At 40.6% G+C, this 22,093-nt stretch overlaps 2 protein-coding genes across 2 annotated transcripts; both read left to right on the top strand.

Moving 5' to 3' along the window:
* Positions 1-1,228: 1,228 nt before the first annotated feature.
* LOC137877873 (NACHT and WD repeat domain-containing protein 2-like) lies at positions 1,229-10,391 on the top strand. Its single transcript, XM_068718077.1, has 11 exons — positions 1,229-1,289; positions 1,384-1,472; positions 2,773-2,880; positions 3,045-3,242; positions 3,688-3,826; positions 3,910-4,058; positions 4,525-4,851; positions 5,088-5,189; positions 5,956-6,631; positions 6,783-7,217; positions 7,296-10,391. The coding sequence occupies exons 1-11, from the start codon at positions 1,229-1,231 to the stop codon at positions 9,983-9,985; spliced, it is 4,974 nt and encodes a 1,657-aa protein (XP_068574178.1). The 3' UTR covers positions 9,986-10,391.
* Positions 10,392-10,761: 370 nt separating this feature from the next.
* On the top strand, positions 10,762-21,922 carry LOC137871854 (probable E3 ubiquitin-protein ligase HERC4). Its single transcript, XM_068709885.1, has 23 exons — positions 10,762-10,987; positions 12,149-12,299; positions 12,404-12,480; positions 12,909-13,136; positions 13,931-14,022; positions 14,129-14,256; positions 14,852-15,006; positions 15,285-15,340; positions 15,570-15,661; positions 15,777-15,836; positions 15,986-16,082; positions 16,304-16,484; positions 16,962-17,113; positions 17,407-17,526; positions 17,667-17,765; positions 17,966-18,139; positions 18,792-18,932; positions 19,245-19,411; positions 19,579-19,645; positions 19,762-19,832; positions 20,147-20,330; positions 21,159-21,261; positions 21,427-21,922. Exons 1-23 carry the CDS (start codon positions 10,768-10,770, stop codon positions 21,660-21,662), a joined length of 3,051 nt encoding a protein of 1,016 aa, XP_068565986.1. The 5' UTR covers positions 10,762-10,767; the 3' UTR covers positions 21,663-21,922.
* Positions 21,923-22,093: the final 171 nt, after the last annotated feature.

The raw sequence follows: 22,093 nt of genomic DNA on the forward strand, positions 1-22,093 counted from the left end.
AACACAAGAATAGACGGGACTCCTCACAGCTGGAAACAATTAAATCAAATTGCACCCTGTCGGGAGGCAGCAACAGACATTTTAAGGGAAACAAAAGTATTCAATCTGTGTTTCTTCATCTTTGTTAAGAACATTATAAATCATCCTCCAAAGTTGCAGTATCATAGCACATTCACTGTTGGTACGCAACTGTACTGTATCTTAATTTCTTCTCAATCAGTGCAAAATCAGTATGAAGTATGAAGACTGGTGTAGAGTACATACTGTTTAGTATTAATATGTAGTATGGAGTTGAGCTTAAGGCTTCTTGTAAGAAGAGAAACAATCTGATGGTGGAGGTGAATTATGTCTGATTGAGAAAAGTGATGCAAGAAATGAAGACGATCCCAATTTGTTTTGTTTTTTCATGAGTCAATATTTTGTGTAGCATCCACACCTAACAAAGTGAAGCATACTGGAATTGGTTACAGTGTTCAACCAAACTTGTTCTGAAGTTTATAGCGTCCCATAGCACTTCCCACCATTGATGCTCAATCAGTTTTTCTATCAAATATAAAATGTATTACTTTTTGTTGCCAGTTGCCACTTTGAACATGATTATTTCCCCTATTTAGCACTCCCTCTGGTCACTACAGTGTTGAAATATTATTATGAGCCTGTTTTGGGGTTTTATGTATTATAACAATTCTTTTATTTTTCATCCTTCGATTTGAAGCAGCAACACTGCTGCTGCTGTTAACGTTGTGGTGGAACAACTGGCCTTCTCTCTTCAGACTGTTGCAATGGTGACAATAATGAGAACAGGTGCAAAAGTCTTTCTGCATATTATTATTGGCTGTACAAAAAAAACAAAGTTTGTATTTATTGTGTACAAATGTTAATTAATAAAAAAAAAATATTGAAAAGTTGTTGTTTTTTGTTATTCTGGAGGCTCTTTTTGTTTATGCACCTCTCCTACATATTTGATTATGTACACACCTGAGAGTTTGTCTAAATGGTGTGTGTGTGCTAGACGTTCCAGTCACTAGAAGTGGGTGTGATCGTGATAACACACTCTATAAACACCCAAGGCCAGAGTTTCCTGAGTGGAGCGGGAGGCGAAAGAGAAACATCAGCATAGAGCAGCAAAGCAGCAACTGTGGACTTTTTATTTGGGCCATTGAATAAAGTTTTTCTCCCTTATTTTAGCTTAAGTCAGCAATTTGTCATGCACTCCAGAGGAAAACAAATGGACCGGTCTCCTTCAAATTCCACCTGTGTGAAACTCTATCTGTGCTCCAACCCAGAGGGTATGTAAAAATGATGTATGGAAGTTCATGTGTTTTTTGGACATGTTCTTTTGTGAATAGATGTGTATGTTGTTTGTGGTTATCCTCCATTTAGATAGCATGGTGGAGCGCAGAGCTCTGAGAGAGAGTGTGTTCCCCCAACTTAGAGAGCACTGTAGAAACACACTGGGACTGGATGTCAGGGTGAGTACACACTTATCTGTTCTAAATCTGCATAGGGAACACGTCAGTGATTGAATTGTATGTTGTGTATTGCAGATGGGAAGTTATTACTTTTTTTCTTTCTTTTAAGGTTCTACTTAAAGTTTAACATCCTTTCCTTCCTTGTTATTACCACAAGGAACACACTTTAACATGTGCTGTAATTACCACTTGCTCTGTTATTGGCTTTTAGAGCCAGGAGGAACATTCAGCTGTGGTCGACTGGAGAGAACAATACTTACTTGATTTGGCATCTGTGACAAAAGTTACATACATGAAGCGGTTTATGTTTACAGTGAAGTATCCTTTGTGCATTCTTCTAACCCGATGAGCTACTGAAACGTTCATCTGCAAAGTTCAGATGCATATATATCATCTCAACTTTATCTCAACTTTTCATTAACAGTTCATTTCTGAATATTGTTTAGTAGTTTTGTTCATAAAATGTTGAATATAATGAAAACTGCTGATGCTATCAGAGGTGAAAGTACTCACTTAAAGTTAAAGTTTGATCTGACCAATAGTCAAAAAGCACAAAATATATTTACAATTTGGAATAAAACTATATCCAAAAGCTGCTGCCAGAAAATGTATTTTGTGTCAGTCGACTGGAGGAATAATTGACTGTTTCAGCACTATTACAGACAGATTCAAGCATCACCCAAAATCCTCTGTGTAACGTTGCTCACTGCCAACAGTGGAATAAAAAAGCAATATTATTTGGTAGCTTCCAGTTGTGTGTGTGTGTGTGTGTGTGTGTGTGTGTGTGTGTGTGTGTGTGTGTGTGTGTGTGTGTGTGTGTGTGTGTGTGTGTGTGTGTGTGTGTGTGTGTGTGTGTGTGTGTGTGCGCGCGTGTGTGCGTGTGTGCGTGTACTTTATTCTTTCACATTATCCCCCTGAGGCCATTTCTTTAAAAATGCAGTCAATCCTACTCAACTTTGCCTAATTAAATTTGACAAAAATAGAGGATGAGCTTCTTTAATGCGACACTGTGCATATCGTGTGTCAGTGTGTATATGAAATCCCCTCGGGGCAGTTCAACCAGCACATTGTGCCATCTCTTTTCAGCAGCATGTGTAATTAGAGAGATGGAGGAATATCATATGTTACTGAGCCACCGCCTGGCCAATTGTTACTGCACCTCACTGTGTGCTTTTCATAAACTGATAATCAGTCATCTCTCCTTGTTAACCGCTATGTCTCTGTCTCTGTCTCTCTGTGTGTGTGTGTGTGTGTGTGTGTGTGTGTGTGTGTGTGTGTGTGTGTGTGTGTGTGTGTGTAGGTGATCGACCCATTTGAGTCCAGTGATCCCAGTCATTGGCCAGATGAAAACACCAGACGGCAGCTGATTAAAGAATGCATGAAGAGCTCTGCAGGACCTTTTTTGCTGGTAAATGATCTACAGTATGGTGTACATTAACCATCAGCTGCCGTTTAATCAGCTCCTGTTGAGCATTATTAATCTATAAACAACAACACCAGAATGCACTAACTAGTAGTAAACGATGCATCCCATACTGCTGTTCCTTCTGTGTCCACGTGGCGGTGCTGCAGGCCCTGGTAGGACATCAGTACGGTGCAGCCAGCCTGCCCGCCCAGGTGGAGGTGTTGGAGTATCAGCTGCTGCTGCAGGAGAGCCAGCGAGCGGGCGTCAGCACCAAGGAGCTGGAGAGAGAGTACCAGAGGGACGAGAACACCATCCCTCCCTCCTACTGCCTGAGACCTCGAAACAGACACACCTGCTGTCCCCAGGTGATCACACCGAACCTCAGAAATTCATGAGTCATCTATTGTCTTCAATCAGATTAAATTATGATTAAGATTCTCTTGTTGAGCAAACAGGAGTAGGTTTGTCCAAGTGCAGCTGTTAATGAAATGTGTGTACAAAAGGTACTGACTGATTAATGTTTGTGGACGTAAGAGGCCTTTGAAAGGGCTATAAAATAAAATCCCCCACACAAATAAACTTCTCTCTTCGTATTTATTTCCTTATAAAAAACATATTAAGCATTTAGAAATATAAATGAATACTCTGAATATTTAATAAACCCATGTGTCTACATCAGATCACCTTGTATTTGTGTCATCATATTTTTGATATAATTTGCATGGGTTGATAATATGTATTTATTTAATCACAACTGTTAGACTGTGATGCTTTTTTCTAAAACGTATCAAACTGTTTGCTGTCTAGCAGGCAGAGGTTAAAGAGGAAGAGGAGATGAGGATGAGGGCTGAAGAAGAGGAACTGAGGAAGCTGTTTCAGACCACTGTGGGTCTGTGTGTCCACGATGGTGTTCTGAGCCCAGAGAGAGCTCATAGCTACTACAGATCAGGTGAGATACACATGTCTCTGTGTGTGTTGCTTGATGTTAAGGTATAATATAATTAAAAACGTGCTTTTACTGCTTCTCTCCAGCCCTCGACGCAGATCTGAGATTTGCTCTGGACAACCGTTCTCCTAATGCCATCATCAGACGCTGCCTGGTTTACGTTCACAGGGTCAGTGATGCAACAGGAGAGACAGAGAAGAGACGGATGAAGTCACAACTTGAGCCACAGTCAGAGGTAAGAGTCATCCATCACTTTCTCAGGATTTATGACAGAGTATCCTTGTTTTCTTAGTTTTAGAAAAGGAAAACATTTTTCTAGTAAATGTGGCATGTTTGCCTTTTAAGAAACCAAACATTTGGTTTTGTTTTACCAGAAGGAGAGAGTGAGGCTTATCAGAAATGTTCATATTAAGCAGTCTACGTAAAATGTTGGTTGATTCTAGCTAGTAAATAACCTCTTAAAACTACTATAAACATCCAAGACATCGAGACTTTTGATTCAAGTAAAGGTGATATGAGAAGTATAATGTGAGTCATGCCTCCATTAACGTGGCGAAGTTGCAAAATTAGTTATTTATTAGTTCCTGACAGAGGAATGTGATTTTTGTAGTATAGGCCTAATATAAATAGTTACATATGAAATACAGGTTGTACCAAAGACTTTTTTTTTTCTTCTTTTTTTCCATATCCTGTATTTTTAGGCTGCTACAACGCCCACCGATTCACAGCTATTGTCAGAGCTTTGTGATGACTTCCTTCCTGGTCTCATCACCTCCTCTCAGCTTCTAGTCTACACCACCGACACACAGTGTGACTGTCGCCATGGCTACACGACCGCCAGGAGGCGAGGCTATGCCGAGTCTCTGTGCCAGCAGGTGTACTCTGACCTCGTGGGGTTGATTGACAGCTCGAGCACCTTAGAAGGCTGTGTAGGCTCTCAGCTCTTGGTCAGAGAGCAGGCGGAGCAGGAGGAGCTGTGTGACACGCTGTCCCGACTTTATGACATCATAAGGCCAGAGGAGGCAAAGGTGTTATGGTGTTTTATTTTTATTATGGCAATGTGAAGGATTAAGAACTGAGGTTAACAAAGTTAATAACATTCAGTACTTTACAATTTAGTGGGTGCCTTTTTTTTTAAAACCAATTAATAGTCACTTTGGGGATATTTTTGGATCGATTTCCCTGTGTTGTGTCATTCTGATAGAGCCAAACATTTCAGGTGCAACATTGCATCACTAGAGTTGCCTTTTTTTATTTGCTGTAGGTCAGAGCCTTTGTGGAGCAGAGCGAACAACAGTGCCCGCTAGTGGTGACAGGAGGACCGTGCACAGGGAAGACGGTTCTGCTTGCACATTGTGCTCAACAGGTAAGTGAGCTGAAGAGAAGAGTGAAACTCACATGCGATGTTAAGTCCCTCCTCCCCTAACTAAATACAAACAATGCAATACTTGCTACAAACACATAATGGAGCTAGGAATAATTATTCACAAATCTTCCGATTTTCTTTTTCTCAAAAAAGTAGCAGCAGTCCACTTATAAAAGAGAAATATCTGTATGAATTTTTTGTATCCTTCTTATTTGTAAAATGTATCTTTTTAGCTCGAGGTACATAAAAGTGGAAACAATAAGCCTGAATCAAATATTTAGTGACAGAAAATAAATTTGCAACTATTTTGATGATCAATTAATTGTTTAAGTCATTGTTTAAAGCCCACATTCCCATAATTCAGTGACTGTGGCCTTTCAAATATGAATGTATATGAATATGAGTCCTGGACTGTTTGAATACATCTTGGGTCATTGGAAATAGAAATTTTTCATTATTGACATTTTATAAACCAAACACTTAATTGATTCATCAGGTAAATAATCTTTAGATTACAGTAACTGATAATGACAATAATTGTTAATTGCAGTTCTACTTAAAACATACTGCAAAAAGGTTTAATGGAAAGTTAACAAGACATTTTTCTAGTACCTTGTAACTTTATCAATATAATTATTATTCATGTGACCAAATCTTGATTCCAAGCAGGATAAACATTTAGATTGTAACACAGTGATACAGGAATCTGTACTACATGGTCTTGACTACATGTGAAGAAATGTTTTGTCTCTCTGTCTCTCCACAGATAAAGTCTTGGCTACCTGACTGTGATCCTGTGGTGATCACTTATTTTTGCAAACTGTCAATCAACCCTTCCCCAAGGCACCTGTTGTCAAGCCTGTGTTATCAAATTGGCATTCGATATCAAAGCGAATCTTCCTCTGAGCAGAATCCCAGCAACATGGACGATCATAGCTGTGTCACTGACCTCCGGGACTTCAATTCCAACTGTAGCTGGACATCCAACATTTGTCCGTCTGAGCTAAAAGAGCGTCTCTCATCGCTCCTCTCCTTCATGCCCTCTACCAAACAACCTCTAGTTCTAATCCTCGATGGCCTGGATCACATGGAAAAGGACTTAGGACCTCACATTTTGGAAATTCTACCGTCTCCCCTTCCTCCCAGCATCAAGCTCATCCTCTCAGTCTCCTCCAACCGAACGCGAGTCCTGCAGGCCATCAACCCACAAAGAAGTCCAGCTCAGTGTGTGTCAGAGGGCAGTGAGGAGTCAGGATACGTGTGTGTTCAGCTGGCATCGGTGGACAGGAAACAGTGCGTGAAGATGTTGGCGTCACTGCTGAACAGCTCGGGGAGGAGGGTGACATCAGGACAACAGGCGCTGGTGAACCAGGCACTGACTTCCTGTTGTCTGACTCTCTACGCTCGACTCTTGCACCTTCACACCTCGCTCTGGCACTCTGGTACGACTAAAAAAGGAAACATTCTTAAAGAATAAGGGTTCTTTATTTTTATTATAAGCAACAAATCTATGCTGATATATTTCAGGCCTCAACACAGTTTGATAACTTACATTTCTCTCCTTCTGTCCCTTTTTTTCTCCCTCATTATCAGATTCTGATGTGACCGAGTCGTCTCTCCCTGCTGGCGTCCACTCATCCATTTCCGTGCTGCTAGATCACCTCGAGCAGAAACACGGCTCCTCTATTGTGGCTCGTGCCGTCTCCTACCTCACCCTCTCCAGGACCGGGCTCACTGAGGTCGAGCTCGCCGACCTGCTGTCTGGTGATCACAAGGTGCTGACTGAGTATGTTCAGCAGCATGAGAGCACTTCCTCCAATATTAGGGTCCTGCAGATCGACGTGGAGACCCTTCTGTTGGATTTGAGGAGGTTTCTCATTAGGAGGATGGTTGCAGGGTCACATGTTTTGTTCTGGGTGAGCAGGCATTTCAAGCTGGTGGTGGCCAAGAGGTGGTTGGGCACTCGTGAGGTGAGGAGGGAGATTCATTCGGCAATAGCAGACTATTTCAGTGGCCGATTGGCTTGCGGTGGAAGTGCAAAACTACTTCTTGTAAAGCAAAAACCTGTACCGAACACAGACATCGAACATATGGAATTATGCATAGACAGGGAGCCACCCAGTGTAGAAGCAAATGGTCAGCCGTTTGTTTTCTCCTCTTCTTTCAAAGAGGTTGGCCGAGTGAACTTGAGGAAAGTCTTAGAATTACCGCATCACTTGCAACAAAGTGACAAATTCGAAGAGTTGGAGCATGGGCTGCTAATGTCTTCCAGATTTCACCAGGCAATGGTTCGAGCAGGACTACTGGGAGATCTGGTAGCCATGTTGGAGAGTGAGGAGGGGTCATCCCACCGCTGTTTTCCAAGGGAAAGAGCCCTCTTGGCGAACATACTGAAGTCTTGTGCTTGCTTGCTGCAGAGCTCACCCCTGCACCTGCCCTCTGTGATGGAGACAAGCCTCCTGCCTTATCTGGAGGCCTTTCCTGGCCTCCAAGGTTATGCCAGAGAGATCAGACAGGAGAGGAGGAGGAGAGGAAGCGGATTAGGAGTATCGCTTTGCCCAGCTCCCTTATCTGTTCCCTCCATTCAGTGTTTAGCTTTTGATGCCAAAACCAAGGACGCCTCTGTTAGAGAAGTAGCTGGGACAGAGTTTGGGATTGTAGCAGAGATCATGGATGATGGCGCGGCTTGGATTTGGAAAGGCTCCGGGTGTGATTTAGTCAAACTATCACTGAGCTGTGAGCAGAAGGAGCTGACATTTGCGGGAGTGAAGAGCAGCAACCATTTCATGCTGTTTTCCACACAATGCGACAAGCTTCTCTTGTGGGATGTGACAGGCCCAGAAATGTTTCTGCAGCTTAAGGACCATTTGAAAACGGAGTCGAGCCAAAAAACGGTAAACAAAGTCGAGGGGTTTGTTGCGTATCAGAAAAGGGTATTCATGTGGTGGAGAGGCGAGAGTTTTGTGAGTGTGTTCCACATCTCCAATGAGAACGTGACTCATTTCCAGTGTCAGAGCTGCGTGACCTGTTTGGTTTGCTCCTCTAATGGATTCTACATGTACTGTGGGCAAGAGGAAGGCACAGTATCCATATTTGACACCAACACCGGCAGCTTCCTTGGCACTTGCTCAAACTTGAACCACAATGCGGTTACATCAATGATTCTGTGTGAAGATAGGTGGGAAATGGCGTGTGTTGACAGAACAGGAAGTGTCAGCCTATGGGATGTGGCATCCAAAATAAACCCACCCAGACTTGTCACAGAAAGCTTCATTGGGGGTGAATCTAATGACATCCTCAATATCGATTACTCACACATAATTGGCACTTTATTGGTGTGTCAATCTCACCAGGTTGCACTGTGGGACACATGTGACTGGGAGCTGAGGGACCAGTTCCTGGCTCCACGGGGGAGGGCCTTCACTCAAGCTGTGCTCTCCCAAGATGGCCACCTTTTTCTGGCGTTGGTAAATGCCTGTCCCTTCGTCTTGGTGTGGAGGGTCAGCACAGGGGAGTGTGTTCTCTCCTTAGGAACAAATAAGCAGCCCCGTACACTCGTCAAGATGGCCTCAGATGTCGTTTGTGTCGCTCATGACGGCTGCCTGACCGTGTGGGACTCTGGGGCAATAGATGCCGCGGGTACAACTCCGAAAATGGGGCGTGGAGTGAAAGAAGTGGTGGTTGAACGAACCGGGGAGCGCTTCTACACCTCTGATGGGTCAGAGACGGTGTGGAGATGGAGATTAGAAACGGGACTTCCACACGCTAACTTCCTACATGACGGACCTGTGGGAAAACTCTGTCTTTCTCCGGATAGCTTTCACCTCGTGACACTCTCAGCAGGGCAAATATACGTGTGGCAGACAGAAACGGGTCAGAACATCCTGCGTATGAGTGGCAGCAGAGCGACAGACGTCCTGATCACCCCCAACAGTAACTTTGGGGTCAGTATTTCTGATCGAGGGTTGTCTCGGGTTTGGAAGCTGGCACATGGGAGCATTGTGTGTAACATACACCCGTACCTATCTGACGCCAAGGTGTCGCCAGCGAGCACCTTTCTTATTGGCCGCCGCCGCGGGGACCTGCTAGCTGCCAGTCTGTGGTCGGGCTCGATCAGCAAGCGTTTCTCCTGCGCTGAAAGCTCGGAGCACGTTGTCGCTTTCCACACACTGTCGGAGCACCCAGACTTTGTGGTGGTGATGGCCGCCTCAGGGTCGGTGTACACCTGGAAAGTGGCAGAGGAGACGCTGTGCATGCACTTCCAGCTGCCGTATAGGTTTCAATGTCAGCCAGAAGACTTCCAAGTGTCCTCTGACGGGAGCTACGCCCTGCTGTCCACTGATAATGAGGCCATCAACCTTTTGGACTTATCTCAGCTCAGACTGTGCTCATTCAAGGCCGAGGGTCCAGTCATTAAAGCTTATTTGGATAAAACTGGATACTACGCTGCCTACATATACCGTTCCACCACCACCACCACCACCCTGAAGAAAAACTGCGTCTGTTTCCTGCAAGCGAGGGCCGTCCTCACAGTCGTACGACTGGCAGACGGGGAAAGATTAGGAAGCGTGTGTCTGGCTAAGAATCCGCTGACTCTGGTTGTTTGTGAGCAGCAGTGTGCGTTTGTGGGATTTGAGGACGGGTCTGTAGGTGTGTATTCTATTTTAGATGTCACGATCAACAGGGAGGAGTCGATCAGGTGCAGAGAGAACTTGAGTGGTCGGTTGAAGCGATGCCCCTTTGACAGAGCGGTCAGTTGGTTACCACAAGCAACCCCCAATATTACATGGCCTTAAGATTATTATACACTGTTGTTGGACTGTGTTTTCAAAATACAGATGATAAATATGATGGCACACAAAGTGCATTTGTGTGTATAACACATACTGTATATTGAAATACAAATAAGACTGCATGTGTCTGTGTTTACACTTCTGGGGAAACTGCAGCAGCATTTGTTTCAGTTTCAGGCAGTCTGATTCAAGGGTTTATGGCTGGATGATGGAAATGATGATGTTACACCTCACAAACATCTACTCTGCATTTGAGTTTCATTTCTGTGAAAACAAAACCAGTAACTGACCAGTTTGAGCCATAGTGCATGAATTGTTAACACATTTTGACACGTTGTATTTGTAGGATATTTTGGTATAAATATCTTATTTATACTTATTTTTCTTTATTAAAAAGAAATGAAACTTTGACATGCCTACATCACATTTTGTGTTTCTAAGAATTACTGTCCTATTGCCAAAAATGTTAGAAAATAGCGCACTGTCTGCATGCTGCCTTCACTGTTGCTTGGTAAGATCGTAAATCCCACTACTTCTATCGTACATGTTATTGGTTGTGCTCTATTAGTTGCAAACAAATTGTACCTCGTTACAAACCTAGTTATCGTGTTACACATTTTAACCAGATATACTCACTCAACACGCTACTGTACACCCAAATAACGGGTAGCTGAAATGTATGTTTCCGATAGTTTAAATACAACCGACAGCACTTGAAGGCAGCATCTTCTAAGTTAAATAGCCGCCCTTCACAAGCGCTGTAAACACATCAGCTGAGCGGAGACATGGTGCAGCTGTACTGCTGGGGAGACAGCTCCAGTGGACAGTTCGGTCCTCAGGACGCCCTCAGCCCCACTTCGTGGACTGTCCCCGGGGTCATTACCAACATCTGCTGCGGTGACCGGTGCACTTTATTCCTCACTAGGGATGGAGGCGTTTTATCATGCGGACAAAACTCACAGGGACAACTTGGACGGAAGAAACTTAAAGATGGAAAGACGACAGGTAACGTTAATAGTAAATAATAGCCTAGTTCATACATATTAATAAACACGAAGACGAAGTTTTAATGTAAAGTGTTTTTTAATGCAGGATTAACGTGTATTTTTTGTTATTTAGAACATTTATTTTCTAATATTTATTTAATTTAGTTATTATTACTGTATCTGTCAAGACATTTTAATTGAAGGAGGAACTTTATCTTGTGTTTACTGACAGACGATGAGTTTATTGCATTCATTGACTTTCGTTTCAGTTTCGTTTCACTCTTATGGGTGAAAGGAACGAAAGTTAACGAAGCACTTTATTGTGCGTTGAGTTCACGTGCAGGTGGGAAAGTTGGATATGAATATTATGAATTCAAGGTTTGGATATGTGATTAAGCTACGTTGCGTAGTGGTGGTGGTGGTGGTAAAAGTTTTAAGATCATAAAAGTAAAAATATCACGATGTATTATACTCCTGCACTCAAGATGACAGACATTGCGATGTTTATTGATAATGACTATAATTGAACAATCAATTACTCATTAGTTATTTTATTACATCGTTTTTGTATTGTATTATTTGATTATTATTATTGATGTATTCATATGCAAGCAGCATTTTTGTTGTAGCTGGTTGAGGTGGAACTTATTTTAACTCCTTTATTTGCTGATGTCGGATAGTTTAACAATGCATCCTATGAAGCTGATTTTATGTTTTGATGTGAAATCTTCTTGTGAAAAGTAACTATCAAATGTATTTAGTTGAGTGGATGTATAAAGTAGCATAAAATGAAAATACTCAAGGAAAATAAAAAAAATACCTCAAAATGTTACAGTTGAGTTAAGGTACTAGGGCTGGGTGATATGGAGAAAAACATATCACAAAATTTAGCATTGGTGTTCTACAAAATGATTTACACAATGAGATTTTTGATAAATAATCATCAGTAATGTGGGTATAATGACTAAGTGGGTTCAGGTAAATAATAGAACAGCTAGAACAGTCTTGTAAATTCAGAAAGTACTCTTTACTGTAATGCAGCCTCACATCTAGTCTCATAATATCAATATATTACCCAGCCTTTAAAAGTTACTTACAACCATTATTAATAAGCACTGTCACTTTTTTTACTTTAAAGATTATTCCGGTTTGTCATTCTCTGTCTATCGTCCTGTATCAGGTCGTGTGGAGGGGCTGGGCAATGTGGTGTCGATAGCGTGCGGGCAGGACCACTGTCTGGCTGTGTGTGCATCTGGACAGGTGTTCTCCTGGGGGGCAGGAGACAATGGGCAACGAGGCATTTTACCAAATCTACTGTGCAACAGACTAAGGCAAGATTTCAGTCAATGGAATATATGTATATTTATACTTTATGACTGAAAGTAAGCAAAGTTTCTTTTTTTTTTTAACGTATTATCGTCTCATCAACATGCAGTCGGGTGGCGATGCCACTACAAATAGCAGTGATTCAAGTTGCTTGTGGGAACTCCCACTCTCTGGCACTGACTAACGGTGAGACAATGAACACACCCATGACATCTTTGTTTGTTTATATGGAACAGTGCCAGCTTATGTAATGTTTAGTTAAGCGTAATGTAGTAATGATTTGGTTTTCATATGTCACTATGTCAAAGTGTCAAATCCAGTTCTTCCATTCCCCTCAGGCATGATAAAGTGCAAAGTAAATGTTCTTTAACGTAGCACAGTAGGAGCTTAAAGAAAACACAGCCGCAGCAATGGCTCACAAATAAAGTCAATTTAAGAAACTGATCATTTATATTCCGCCACTTTGGCACTTATCTCCCTTGTGGTTAAGGATGCTACTAGCCTCCTATTAATACCACCTGTTTCATGTGTGAAATAAATAGTTTTAAAACTATAGACAAAATATATCAAGTGTGTTTAAATCATTTTTTTCTCCATTATTTTCCACTTTAAAGGAGGCGATGTCTTCTCGTGGGGTTTGAACAGTCATGGTCAGCTGGGTCTGGGGAAAGAGGTTATGCTGCAGTATGTACCAGACCTGATAGGTGCTCTGAGCGGCGTAGCAGTGACCCAGATTTCAGCCGGAGCGACCCACACTCTGTTCCTCACACTCCCCGGCCTGGTCTACTGCTGTGGGGCCAATAAATCTGGCCAGCTGGGCCTCAACAGGGTGGATGAGAAGGGTACAAATACTTTACTTTAACTTACTTACACACTCACTTGCTCACATTTAGCAAGCGGCAGAATATCCATTAAAGTGGAGCTGATTAGTTGTTTTTAGATTAATTCTACGCATGCCAATGACAACGTTATTTTGAGTTTTTAAGGAGCGGATACAATGTTAGCGTAGCCTAGGACTGATTTATTGTCCTTTATTGATTTAACTCCATTCAGAAAACCAGCATTTTAAAAGTTGTTTGCTTGTGAAAATGACCTGAAAAAGCATAAATTCTGACTCTTTTCAAATCGGTTTAATTTTGTAGTTAGTTTGGCATCCGTTTGATCTGTTTATTGCAATTAAAACACAGCAAATCTGTGTATTTTGGGTTCACAACGTTGTATTAAACCAGCCAATGTGTGGCTTGCTAGATACAGTTAATATGGCTCAGTGAAATTCACTGAGAGCCTCCGAAGGTTTTCTATCTATGTAGCTAAAATGTCACCTCCCCTTGCTAGTTTTACATGATGCACAACAACAGAGTCTGCATTGTGCTGCAAATAAAATATTTTTTTTATCTAAAAAAGTTTTTGAGGATTCTGCAAATGTCTAGAGAAGAGCGTGTGAAGAGCGAAAGTGTGTTATTTTTTAGAAAAAAATGTATTTTGTCTCTGGTATGTAATAATGGTAAAACAGAGTTACTAACAGGTGCTATTAACCTCATATCAACCTCCTGATTATATACTGTATTCCATCTTTTTATCCAAACTCATTATATGTATAGTTAAGTAAGCATCTTTTCCTCATAATCTTTAACAGGCAGGTTCAACGTCTGTATGGTACCTGCCCTCAGACCTCTAGGTGTCTCCTTCATAAGCTGTGGAGAGGCACACTCTGCTGTGTTAACACAGGTACAACATCTTCTATCTTTGTTCAATCATTAATTATCACATTGTAAAGATGACAGTCTTAACACACGTCGCTGCTTATGATCTTGTGGGATGCTGTGATTTCTAGGACGGCGAGGTTTTCACTTTTGGAGAGGGAAGCTACGGCCAGCTCGGTCACAACTCCACTGCTAATGAAGTGAGACCCAGACTGGTCGAAAGTCTTGATGGACCCGCCTCTCAGATTTCATGTGGCAGGTATAAAGTAGGAGGGTGCTTATGTGAAACACTGAAAATGTGTTTTGATTTAAAGGGAAAATTCGCCATCTTTTATGGAGAGGTATAATCCCTGCTGATGGTAATTGTAGTCCACTTAAAAATCTCTCCTGCTGTGGAGTCATGCTGGCTGTTCCTACATGTACCAGGATGTATTGTGTGGCAGCGGCAATTTTGCTAAGCAACCTCACAAAACGTCAATGAAGGAAATATTCTTACACCTGAACTGAAAAATACAACCATACAACTTCTGAATTCAAGTTTCTCTTTTACACTGAATTAAGACTCATCGTAAAACACACTTCATTCAAACCGGCCAGAAACAAAAACGAACTTGTACGTCTTGGCTAGACTTTCCACTGTTCCAAAGATCAGCAACGCTGGTTTGGTGGATATATATGTCCTTAATTCACAGAGTAAGATGTGAAAATATTCGTCAAATTTTCCTTTTAAGGAAGGATTACTTAGTTTTGGCATCATAAAATAATTTTCATTTCATCACCTGAAAGGCCTAATTGAAGTACGTTTACTTTATGAAGTGCAACATAAAATTCACAGATGTTTTCTTGTCTCTCAGACGTCACACTCTGGTTTTGGGCACCTCTGGCCAGCTGTGGGCTTTTGGCAATGGAGCCAAAGGTCAAATTGGGACTGGAAGGCCAGAGGACAGTCTGACTCCCACTCTGGTACATTTTCCATGGACCACTGACAGTGAAGCAGCCACACCCAAAGGTGTGTATCTGTAGACAGTATGTTCCTTAATTATCCTAGGAGATGCATGTTAGGATGTAACATGGCTGCCAAATACTATTGGATGAAGTTTTGAGTTAAAGATGGTCCTTTTTCTTGGACGGTTCCTCAGAAATATTCAACCTTCACAACTGTTGGCAGTAAAATATTCAGTCAAATTAAAATTGAAGTATATTGATTGTGTTCTGTTAAAGTAGAGGGTGGTGTAATGCTATCAGATTTAGATTCTGATTGTAAATGTGTTTTATTTGTTGAAGCAGACTTGAAAATATCAGCTGGGTGGAACACAAGCTTCACTTACACTTCGCCTACACAGGTATTGTGTCTACCTATTAAAGACTCATTGCTCTTCTAGATTTTCACAGAAATCTACCCAGATTTAATTAATTAAAAGTAGGCACATTGGTGTAAAACAATTTTTTTCAAACCTGGAATTAATGTCCCTTTTGTATCAAACATTTTTTCAGGTGCATTTAAAATTTCAATTACTATGCTGTCGTGATCATTAAGCCGGCTAAAGTAAAATGTATTTTCTGTCATTTAAGAGTTCGGACCAGGGACAGATAACTGGGCGTCTTGATGAAACAAAACTGCAAAGATGGCTGTCAATGAGACATGGCAACGCAGAGGCGAAGAGGTCCTTTTTTCATAACTGTATTGTGGTTGTAATTATGTAGCTGCAGAAATGAAATATCAGTCTCATAAGCTGCAACTACAGTGTTTGTAAGTTCCCCTCTTCGTTTATCCAACAGAGAAATATCTTCAATGTTTCTGACGAGTTCAAGTCTTGTTGCAAGTTTCACAAAGTCTGAGTGAGTCCTTTTCCTATCGTTTACTGTTTAGTAGCAAACTCAGGTATAATGTTAAGATTGTGAGAGTGAGCTTGAATTAAAAGCATAGTCTAAATGCCATTTACCTATACTAGTGCTGCTACTTGGTTTTGATCCTTTGCTTTTATCAGTGGGCCTCCATCTGAAGCAGACGTCTTAACTGTGGACCTTGAAGCAGCCAGCCAAGCTTTCGACCAGCTGCTGGCAATACCATGGATTAAACAATCAGTAAAGAACACAAACTTTACTATTTGCATGCAACACTTAGCTCATTTGTTCTGTTGCTTGAGACATAAATTGACTGAATGAGGAAAGCCCTTTTGCAAAGTTTAACGACTTACCAGGCTCTAAACCTTTTGTAGATTAGAGGGATTTAGATTAGATTTATTTCTTTACAAACGCTTGAATGACCTGTGAACATTGCCATCATACATCTATTTCCCATGCAGGTAAACCTTAAACGCCTGATTGAAGTGCTTTTCGCGTCAAGAACTGTCCTAAAGTCACCAGAGATCCTCTTGATTCTTCTGACGTGTCCCCTTTTCCAAGAGGAGACTAATGTCATGAACGGGGCGTTGCTGTTGGCTGTCATTGTTGGAGATCTGCATGAGAAGACTCTGGAAACACTAAGTAAACAACTACAGCAAACTTTATTTTTTTGTCTTTTTGTTACAGGTGTGGGAAGACAAAAATGATCCTTGAGCTTACTGTACAGTTTTGACAAATATCACACAATTATACATTAGATGTTGAATATATTAACCTTTTGTTTATTATTACCCTGACAATTTAAATAATTTGACGAAATACACATAATCATTTGTGAACATTATGTTAGCTGGTTATAGTTACTTTCAGAATGTCACCAAGTAATGTTTAAAAGACAAAAATAAATTGCAAATTATTTAATTAATGGTTTAAAAAATGTTAAGATAGGTCGCAATTTACGTATGGTGCTACTTGCAGCATGTTTCTGTATTTTGTTGTATTTTCTCTATTTGCAATGTTTTTTTCTAAATGCTTTGGATACAGTATAATTTGCAGTACGTTGAGCTCTCTGGGCCACCGTACCCATATAAGTCCTACAGTGTTTTTTTTATCCTGCAGGACGCCGGTGGTCTTCCCTGACACCCGCCATACTGATGAGACACATCTTGGTGTTCAGAAAGGCTCTGGCCTTCATGCTAAGAAATGGCCTCTTGGCAACTCACAACCCAGGAGTCAAATACCTGCTGGAAGCCCTCAAGCTACTCTACAAAGTCAGTGCTGTGTGTTTTTATTCCAATCATCAGTGGGTTTGGTGTTTGGTCATTATCTCCGGCAAAGTCATTTGTTTTTGGAAAATATTTGTCCTTTTGTGTGATCACAATTAACACTGAGACTAAAAGTAGTCTCGCGGCTGATTAATTGACAGTTTTTAAATGATTCCCATCACAAGTTACCATAGCTGATGATGTCTTAAAGCTGTCTGACCACCATTATCCTTTGATGGCCTACTGAATGATAATATTTTTGTTAGTATTTTTTTTCTGATGTTTTTATTTTTTCACAGGCAAACAAAGTTGGAAAGTCTTACAAAGTCCCACTGAGCACCTTTTATGTCGAGGAAATCAGTACAAGTGTGATGCCAGTCACTGACATCACTCATTGGTGGACATTTTCTAAAGTCGAGGTAAGAACATACAGTACAGTATAAACTGCCGACGCTGTTGTGTTTCAGAGGAACAATCTGTCCTTTTGCCCTGAATTCTTTTAATTTTCTGTTTTTTTCTGAAATAATTTCTTGATAAATCATTGATTATCTTCTAAAAGGATGATGTCAACACACCCGCCATCTTCTGCCGCTACCCATTCCTGTTCACCCTGGTTTGCAAGGTGGCGGTCTTCAACATCTTTTCCTCCATAATCAAGGTCCAGTATGTAGTAGAAATAGATCATTTGTAATTATTTACTTGACGTCAATGATGATGAATAATAATGATAATATGGGTGCAATTGTTGGTTAATTTGAGCATTTATTTTAAATAATATATATATTGTACTGTATCATTTTAATAAAAGTGCTTTACCGCTGTGAGATTCCTTTATAAAGAAGGGTTTTGTAATTACAGGACGCGCAACGCATGGTTCATAATATGGCTTTGTGGTGTCCTGAGGAGTTAGATGGCACAGACTCTGCTCCGGCCCCGGTCTTCCAGCTAACTCTGAGACGAACTCACCTGGTCGAGGACACCTTCAGACAGCTCAGGACTGCAGACCACTGCGCTTTCAAAAGGGAGCTTTTGGTAAACACGCCATCAACGCTTTGCTGAGCTTTTGAGTTCTGAAGCAAAGTTTTGTAGCTTTATAGCTTAAACTTAATATTTAGACTAATGAAAGGGGCCCTCCAGCAATTTAGTTTTTCATTTCCATAAGGTTGTAGGACTCGCAAGGGATGAAAAATGCTTGAATGTACAGCATCAAAGGTCAAGATATTAGAAGATTTAGTCCCTGGTATGGGAAGAAGAAACACTGGCACCTACGCTTCCCACAATGCAACTGCAACTAAATAGCATATTTGCCATTATGCGTAAAATGTATTGTCCCCTTGAGCAAAATGTTAGTTACAGTAAAGATTAAAGGTCAAATTGGAAATTAGTAGACATAAAAAATGACATAACTGGCTGGAAACATCCCAATATTAATTTTTTGTCATAAGAATTTAATTAATGTACAATTTTGTCGACTAAAGTTTAAAATGTGGCTGTTGGTTGTAGCAACTAGAGGACTGTGTGAAGGTGAGCTGTCAGTATAGTAATTATTTACTATATTATATTTGTTACGTGCGCAAAATGGATGTCAGGGACGTCCTCCCTGCATGGACATTTATCATTCGACATGAAAGTAATTCAGTTTGTGTTCAAGGACTTTCAAAGGATTCTATTCTATCCTTCCTAGGTGCAATTTGCAGAAGACCGGAAGTTGACGAATGTCAACAAAAGAGACCTCTTCCTGCATGTGTTTGATGATCTGATGGCTCCTGAGTCTGAAATGTTCATGTACAATGAGAGCAAGACTCTGGCTTGGTTCCCTCCCAGGGTAAGACCAGAAAATAAAAGGGAAAACCATGTATTCAATTCTTGCATATAATAATCCTTTTAAGTAAGCACTAAACAAATCCCCCAACTTGATTGAACTGGCCAATTTGTCGCAACACAATACTTTAAAAACAGTTAAGACTGTCACATACAAGTGAGCATACTATAAAAGTGTGAATAAGTAATATTGAATATACAACATGAATGTTAATGTCTAAGTTTAAGCGACACATACTGTACATCTGACCATATCATCATGTGAAAACTTTTAGACAGTCAAATCCTGATCATGTGTTTGTCATCAACTAAACAGCCAAAAGTGGAGGAGAAGACTTACTTCCTGTTTGGTGTTCTGTGTGGCCTGGCTCTTTACAACCACAACATTGTCCACATGCCCGTCCCACTGGTCCTCTTCAAGAAGCTGCTGAGAGTCAAACCCTCACTGGACGACATGAAGGAGTTTGAACCTGTCATGGCAGAGTAAGCCTTTTGTTTTTCTATTCTTTATTAACAGAAGGACTTTGTGCATAACTGCTGAAAGATATATAGTCTGTTTGGTAGTTTTATATTTGAAACACTTAATCGATGACATCTCCACATCATATCTGTGTTAAATTGATCTTTTTGTATATTCTCCGTGTCTTCAGGTCTTGGAGGTGCATGTTGGAGGACTACACCCCTGATTTAGTCAAAAGCCTGGAGACTACTTTCACTGTAGGGTTATTATATCACAGTCAGAATGACTCCCAGTGTAATGACCTACCTTGACTATGATGCCTACACGTGTTGCTGTAATATTCTAATCTGGCTGTAATTACTGTTCTTTACAGGTGACCTGGGGCGGTGTGGAAGTTGAGCTTGATCCGACAGAAACTGGAAAACTTGTCACAGCATCGAACAAGTATGTTTATATTTAAAATTTTAAATTTCCTGCCATTTCGCAGTGAGTAGCGTCCAGTTAAACCTTTCATCCCATAGAGGGCAGTGTAACAATACTTTCCTGCCATTCAATACTTAAGGAACATTTATGTAAAAAGACTTGCAGTGGAGAGGGAAGATTTGTGGACAGCATCAGCACTCAGTTGAAGCTACTTGTATATTTTATTTTATTTCTATCATTATGTTTTAGGGTTGCACGCCGGTCCGTACTAGTCTTGTGAATGCGGCATAAAACCTGCGAGGTGGTAATTCCAGTTTAATTATTTTTCTTAATAGAAAAGAGTTCGTAGACGCCTTCATCAACTATGCCTTCAACAAATCAGTGGAGGGAGTGTTCGAAGCGTTTAAGAAGGGCTTCTTCAAGGTGTGTGACATCGACGTGGTGGAGTTCTTCCAGCCCGAGGAGTTGCAAGCAGTGATGGTGGGCCAAGAAAACTATGACTGGGACGTGTTGAAGAAGGTCTGCTGGAAAAGCTTTTTCCTTTTGAATCTTGAAGATAGTCACAAATGTAGATACTGAGATTTATCGTTACTTATTTTAAATTCAGATATTCTGAATGTTGTATTAACTTGTGTCATGAGATATAATTTAAAACAAGAATACAATATGGAAATATAGCAAACAAGATTAAATTTGCATTTTTTTCATGAATTAGCCGATTTGTCTGTATGTTAGATTACTCCCAACTGTTTTTGTCAGAGACTTAAAATTTGAGTTGTGTTGTGAGTTGTGAACTATTTTTATAACTTAGTTTGAAAGTAGTTCCTACAGTTTTGTGCTTGGGAGGACGGTTCCAAAGATATAAACTACCAAACAGCAATATATGTAAGATGCGTTCTGACAGCATACTGTAGCTTATGAATTGTTTGTTGGTCGTTTTGAAGTTTCCCACATTCACCTGAACGCATCAACAAGAAGTGATTCAAAGTTCATGCATGCAAACGTGCATCAGCACACAATATAGCTTTGACCAAACCATTAAAAAAGAATGATATAATATAGGAGATCAAATTTAAAACTCTGTTGCTGAATTTGGGTTACAAGCCACAAAGATTGGAAAAACACTCATTTAATCTTTGCCATATTTTATAAGCTGTTTAAAATGTAAAAAGTAGCTAGTAACTGGCTGTCAGATAAATGTTGTGGAGTAAAATGTAGACTCTTCATGTCTGAATTGTAGTGCAGTAGAAGTAAAAACTTGGAAATATTTAAGTAAAGTACAAGTACATTCATTTAGCACTTAAGTACTGTATTGATTAAATTCCACAACTGTGTTTTTCCAAACAGAACACCGTTTATGAAGGAGAATACCACGACCAGCATCCAAACATCGTGACCTTCTGGGAGGTGTTTGAGAATCTGACAGCAGAGGAAAAGAAAAAGTTCCTTCGTAAGTATTATACATTGATTGTGCTTATTATTTGTTTTCATCAAGTTTGACTTAAGAGTAGAGTGGTAGTCTGGCAATTTCAGCTAAGAGAAACATTTTTATGTTTTTCCTTAGTATGCTATAAAGAAGTCTTTAATTAATTTAAGATGCTATTTTTGTCGCCAGTGTTCCTCACAGGCTGCAACCGGGTTCCCTTCCTGGGCATGGACAGCATCAAGATGAGAGTCGCTGTCTTGCCCGATGCCACTGAGATCCATTTGCCAGAATCCCTCACCTGTCATTGTCTGTTGTTACTGCCCATCTACCAGCGGTACCCCGTCGAGAGGACGATGCAGACCAGGCTCCTTGAGGCTATTAATCACAACAGAGGCTTCTGGAAGAAAGTAGACACTGCAGAATGAAGTCTTCGTCATTCAACTTTCTGTTGTCAAATCCTATATTGAGCATTATTCAAACTATTACAAAGAAGAACCAGCGTTCCCACATATTCATTTAGCTTTGGCGAGTCACAAAAAATAGGCACAGGTTTCTAAAGATTATAAAGACGTGTTATGTTTGTGTGATAAAGAAAAACACTAAAATGTGTGTTAACCAGGAAATGCATTAATTCCTTGCTATTTGTACCTAAATAACCTACAAAATAAAACATTTCTCGTCAATACTGGCTTGCAGGTTATCACGTAATTTTAATTTTTGTAACCACAGGCCAACTATAAAAACAGTCTAACTTCTAACAGGGTTTGGTTATTTCCTGGATTATTTGATTTCCTAGTGGACTCATTGAATATCTTTTAGGAAAATCTTGATTTTGTGGTTAATAGCAAACCTGATC

This window comes from Cebidichthys violaceus, unplaced genomic scaffold (assembly GCF_023349555.1).
Source record: "Cebidichthys violaceus isolate CVI_PGR_0920_01 unplaced genomic scaffold, fCebVio1.0.p SCAF_1, whole genome shotgun sequence".
Classification (NCBI taxonomy): domain Eukaryota; kingdom Metazoa; phylum Chordata; class Actinopteri; order Perciformes; family Stichaeidae; genus Cebidichthys; species Cebidichthys violaceus.

What these genes read in the sequence shown, in the direction of transcription:
- LOC137877873 (XM_068718077.1), top strand. Translation starts at nt 1,229, where the DNA reads ATGGACCGGTCTCCTTCAAATTCCACCTGTGTGAAACTCTATCTGTGC. An exon ending in GACACACCTGCTGTCCCCAG is followed by an intron (nt 3,243 to 3,687) that starts GTGATCACACCG and finishes GCTGTCTAGCAG; the next exon opens with GCAGAGGTTAAAGAGGAAGA. An exon ending in CACCTCGCTCTGGCACTCTG is followed by an intron (nt 6,632 to 6,782) that starts GTACGACTAAAA and finishes CCTCATTATCAG; the next exon opens with ATTCTGATGTGACCGAGTCG.
- LOC137871854 (XM_068709885.1), top strand. Translation starts at nt 10,768, where the DNA reads ATGGTGCAGCTGTACTGCTGGGGAGACAGCTCCAGTGGACAGTTCGGT. An exon ending in ACTCTGCTGTGTTAACACAG is followed by an intron (nt 14,023 to 14,128) that starts GTACAACATCTT and finishes TGTGATTTCTAG; the next exon opens with GACGGCGAGGTTTTCACTTT. An exon ending in GGAAAAGAAAAAGTTCCTTC is followed by an intron (nt 21,262 to 21,426) that starts GTAAGTATTATA and finishes TTTTGTCGCCAG; the next exon opens with TGTTCCTCACAGGCTGCAAC.